The sequence below is a fragment of the Macrobrachium nipponense genome, chromosome 6 (genome assembly GCF_015104395.2).
Source record: "Macrobrachium nipponense isolate FS-2020 chromosome 6, ASM1510439v2, whole genome shotgun sequence".
NCBI classification, from domain to species: Eukaryota; Metazoa; Arthropoda; class Malacostraca; order Decapoda; family Palaemonidae; genus Macrobrachium; species Macrobrachium nipponense.
The window spans coordinates 50,592,525-50,597,440 of NC_061108.1; the positions used below are offsets into that span (position 1 = coordinate 50,592,525).

At 51.4% G+C, this 4,916-nt stretch overlaps 1 protein-coding gene across 1 annotated transcript; it reads left to right on the forward strand.

Moving 5' to 3' along the window:
• Positions 1-2,129: 2,129 nt before the first annotated feature.
• Positions 2,130-4,129, forward strand: LOC135216517 (uncharacterized). The gene is made up of 3 exons (XM_064251890.1): positions 2,130-2,367; positions 2,860-3,000; positions 3,177-4,129. The coding sequence occupies exons 1-3, from the start codon at positions 2,130-2,132 to the stop codon at positions 4,127-4,129; spliced, it is 1,332 nt and encodes a 443-aa protein (XP_064107960.1).
• Positions 4,130-4,916: the final 787 nt, after the last annotated feature.

A 4,916-nucleotide genomic window follows, 5' to 3' on the forward strand; every position in this document is an offset into this window, starting at 1 on the left:
CAGAGTTAGTGACGCTGAGTCCGTTCACCGTCATGACTTGGGCACAGAGTGGAAGAAAGGAGCGAGTTACTGAGGTGACTCACACCTTGCCAGTGATTGTTCTCGCGGTGATTGCTCGGCCGTCAGGGTTGACGTGACGGTCCCGTAGGATCATGCATGCAGAGACCGGTGGGGCCTCCCCCATTCGGTCCTCTTGAGAGGCTTTGGCCTCAACAAGGGCTTGAATGTGTCAGAGGACAGTATTGGCTCTCTCCAGTCAGGTGCACGCTCAGCCCCATCCAGACATTAGTCACATTCGCGTGACCGACCGGTCTCGGCTGCGGCAAACGTTTCACCTGCCGTACGAGAGTTTCGTGACCCTTCCCGGGAAAGTGTTTTCTCCAGATGATAATGCTTTCCTAGACTTGTGGAGTGGCCATCACCACCAGTTGATGGCTGCCTGTGATTCGCTTCTCCTGCTAGTTCTGCTAGCAAGGCGAGCAAGAGCGTCCAGTCTTCCTCCCCTATTCCCTCTACTTCCTATGGCTACGCCAGGAGGGGCGAGGTGAATAGGAGGGATCCTGCAGAGTGCTCTCCTTAGGATTTAACAGGAGGGGACTACGTTCCTGGAGGGACCTTAGGGTCCTACCGGACATACATCCACGTCGTTGAGGAAGGATCTTATATCAAAACTGGAGACTATGTCTCCATGGCTTTTTCTGTCCTTTGGATGGATTTCAATTCACAGTCCCCTATGGGTTCTTGCGTTTTAGGAGCCTCGATTGTATATTGTATTGAATTGTACTCTCATTCCAGTTTTGAATGCTCACATTTAGGACTGGTTCGTTCCTACACGTCATACAAACCTGAGGTCCTTTACATAAGGAATTACTTTCAGCCCAGCTGGAAACTCAGTTGTAAGATTCTAATAACAAGGTAGTTAGGCAGTAACTGCTTGTCAGATAGTCGGGAATCCCGACTGACCAGACGTAAACATTCCACTTTGCTATTGGCCATCATCGTGTGTGGATGTTCTCTCTGCCCACCTCTGTTGTGAGATCTCTCCTTGCTTTTTTATAATTGCTTTTTTATGTGTTTGTGATATTGTTATACAGTGCAAACTCACGAATCTGATAAGCCCTCTCGCCCTCCATCTACGCGACGACTCTGCCCTGGAGTAGGGGGCAAGAAATGTGGAGGTTTTTGCTCAAGTATTGATGTTGACTCTCACACCTATTGTGCTAGGTGCTGAGGGTGTGAGTGTGATAGAACTAACAAATGTGACACTTGTATCTCTTCGTCGGAAGAGCAGTGGGAGAGATACAAGGGAAGGAAGAAGCGGTGCAAGTCTTCTAAGGTGTCATCGGAGGGATCCCCTTCGACTCCCTTGGTGACTGATATGTCGTCTTCTTTCCTTCCTCCACGTAAGCTTCCCTGTCTCGCTCTTTCCCCTTCGAGGGACATCTCTCCTTCCGCTTCTTCTCTCAATGTGTCGAGTGCAGAAGAAGTGGGGAGACATGCCGACTTGCAGTTGTACTCAGGAATTTCTGTTCACTGAGGAGGGGATCCTTCCCCTTCTGGGCGAACAGGAACTCCCCTCATTAAACCAACTTTTGCTCCTTCAGGTGCGTCTGACTCCGCGGGTGGGGATCTGTGGCAGGTATGGCAGACCTCGAATTTGCCTGGCACACCATCTCTTCAGGGATACTCATGAGCGAGTTTTCCTGAGTGTACATTCACCTACCGGTGAGTGTGCAGCTAGGGTCCGTGGCACTGAGTACACTCATCACCATAACTCTAGCACAGGGCAGAAGGAAGGTGTGATTCACCCAGGTGATTCTCGCCTCGCTGGTGATCATTTGCATAACAATCGTCCGGTGCCCAGGGTAGACATGATGGTCCTGCAGGATTGTGCAAGAGGTAAGACTGGTAGAAGTCCCCCAGTCTCCGGGAACAAGTTTGGCTGCTTCTGGAACTGTGAAGCATCGAGAGGACAGTGCTCACTCTCATCGTGTTGGTGGATGCTACCCTTCGCCCGACCGTCGATCACACCAGCTTGATCAAATGGTCCATGCAGCCGGTAGCAGTTCCCTGATGCGAGAGATCGATGCTTCCCATTGCTGGGTTCCTCCTCTCTCTTCCCAAGAGAGATGGTGGATGCTGCTGTGGAAAGGCGAAGAGCTGAGAACAGCGACCGTTTAGTACAACAGGCAGTTGCAAAGACATCTGGGCTGTCTTGTTCAAATGCGGCCAGGCCTCAGAGCCAAGCTAACTCTTCCTCCGCCCCCAAGACTTCTGCTCCATCGAAGGGGGCACGAGGAAAGACCCAGCCTTCCTCCTTCACTTCGAGAGGTGAGCAACAGCCCTTCTTCTCTAGCAGGAAGGGAGGTAAGCAAAAGGGGAAGAAGGGAAACGCTAGGGACAGCGTTCCCCCCTCACCTGCTGCCGAAGGAGGGGGTATGCCTGGCAAGCCATTGGACAACATGACAGCACTACGGAACCGAGACCTGTGTATTAGATGTTCTTCAGGAGGGATATCTTCTCCCCTTTGAGTTGAGGCCACCCCTCACTTCTCATCTGGTCCATCACCAGACGTACGTTCCTGGGTCTGCCAGGGATGTAGCACTCAAGGAAGAAGTGCAGAATTTGCTGAGCAAGGGAGCTGTGGAAATCGTGCGAGAACCATCACTGAGTTTCTACAGCTGGCTTTTCCTGGTGGAGAAGTCTATGGGGGGCTGGAGACCGGTGATAGATCTCTCTCCCTTGAACCTATTCGTTCGCCAGACTCGGTTCATGATGGAAACGGCATGTTCCATGCTTGATTCCATAAGGGAGAATGATTTCATGCTTTTGGTGGACCTGAAGGATGTGTATTTTCAGATACCCATCTATTGGTCCTCCAGGAAGTAACTACTCTTTATCCTCAATGGGATGGTGTTCCAATTCAGGGCCCTTTGCTTCGGACTCTCGACTGCCCCTTAGGTGTTCACGCGAGTGTTCACACTGGTGTCAGCTTGATTGGTTAGTCCTGACGATCTCTTGCTCACAGTTGCTACAGGAAAGAGAGAGCCTCCTTGATTTTTGTTGCAATCTGGGGATCATGATAAATTTCAAGAAGTCGGATCTCGACCCCAAGCAGAGGATAAAATACCTGGGCATGCTGATTGACATGGTAGCAGCATGAGTTTTCCCCGCAGACTCGAGGATCAGCAGGTTCAGGCAGGCAACTCAACGATTTCTGTTACGACAGGAACAACCAGCTCAGCTTTGGCAAGTCGTGATCGGTCACCTGTCGTCACTAGAGAAGTTAATCCCTCACGGGTGTATTCATCTGCGGTCTCTGCAATGGAGACTGAAGGAGTGTTGGTCACAGGCTCAAGATCTGCAATCCTTCCTCGTTCCTCTCATGGAGGAAGTGAGGGAGGATTTAGCCTGGTGGCTGGACGACAGGAACCTCTTAATAGGAGTGGAGTTGCGCACTCCCCCTCCGGAGATGCTTCTGTTCTCAGACGCATCAAACGAGGGTTGGGGCGCACATCTGAAGAAGTTGCTGGTTTCAGGGGTGTGGGATCGACACAACGAGCACTTTCACATCAATTTCCTGGAAATCAAGGCAGCATATCTGGCACTCCAAGAATTCCAAACACAGGAGAGGGGACACTCTGTGGTGTTGATGAGCGACAACACCATGGTAGTGGCATATGTCAACAAACAGGGGGGCCTAATGTCTCTCTCATTGCATCAGTTGACCGTGCAGGTGCACGAGTGGGCAGAGGCCGACTCGATGAAGCTGTCAGCCAGGTACATTCCAGGCAAGAAGAATGTAGTGGCAGACAAGCTAAGCTGCCAGAATCAGGTGATTGGAACCAAATGGTCTCTACACCCAGACGTGGTGAAAAGGCTTTTCGACCTGTGGGGGCACCCAGTAGTGGATCTGTTTGCCACCCAGCACAACAGGAAACTTCCAGTTTTTTTCGTTGTGCTGGACCCATGGGCAGCTGCAGAGGATGCGTTCCAACATCCATGGGACAACCTCGAAGTGTACACCTTCCCCCTGTTCCGTCTGATTCGCAAGGTGATCAGCACGGCACTGGTCACCAGCAACCTTCGGATGATTCTTGTGGCTCCCAAATGGCCTCAGGCCATTTAGTATCCAGACCTGCTGGCTTTTCTCTCCAAGGCACTGCGAGAGAATCCTCCAGGGTATAACCTGCTGTGCCAACTGCACGTGGAACGGTATCACCTGGTAGTACATTCCCTGTGTTTTCACTGCTGGCAGTTATCCACCATCTCTTGTGAGTGAGAGGCTTTTCTCGCCGAGCAGCAACAGAGATGGCAGGATACCTCAGACAGTCCTCTGCAGCAGTATACTAGGGAAAATGGTCCATCTTCTGTGGCTGGTGTCGTAGAACAGATCTCTCTCCGCTCAGAGCCACGCTTCAGCAGGTAGCGGATTTCCTAGTCTTTCTTTGCCAAGAGAAGTTCCTCTCCGTTTCGGCAGTTAAGGGCTATAGGGCTGCTTTAGCCTTAGTCCTGAAGCTGCGGGGCATGGACTTATCCTCTTCCATGGAAATATCCCTCCTTATGAGGAGCTTCAAGAGGTCTTGCCTACTTAGGGAACTCAGGCCCCCTAAATAGGACATGACTCTTGTCCCAAGGAGTTTGACTCGTAGACCCTACGAGCGTCTCCGAGAGTCGTCAGACAGGGATCTGACCCTCAAGACCGTCTTTCTGCTGGCCCTGGCATCGGAGAAGAGAGTAGGGGAACTTCAGGGTCTCTCTTTTGATGTTAAACACTTGAGGGGATGGGGATCGGTTACGCTCAATTTTGTCCTGGATTTCTTAGCGAAGACTCAGAATCCCTCAGTCCCTGAGGGACTTTACTGGTAATGATGCGGAAAAGATGCTACTTTGTCCTGTTATGGTGCTACGGCGCT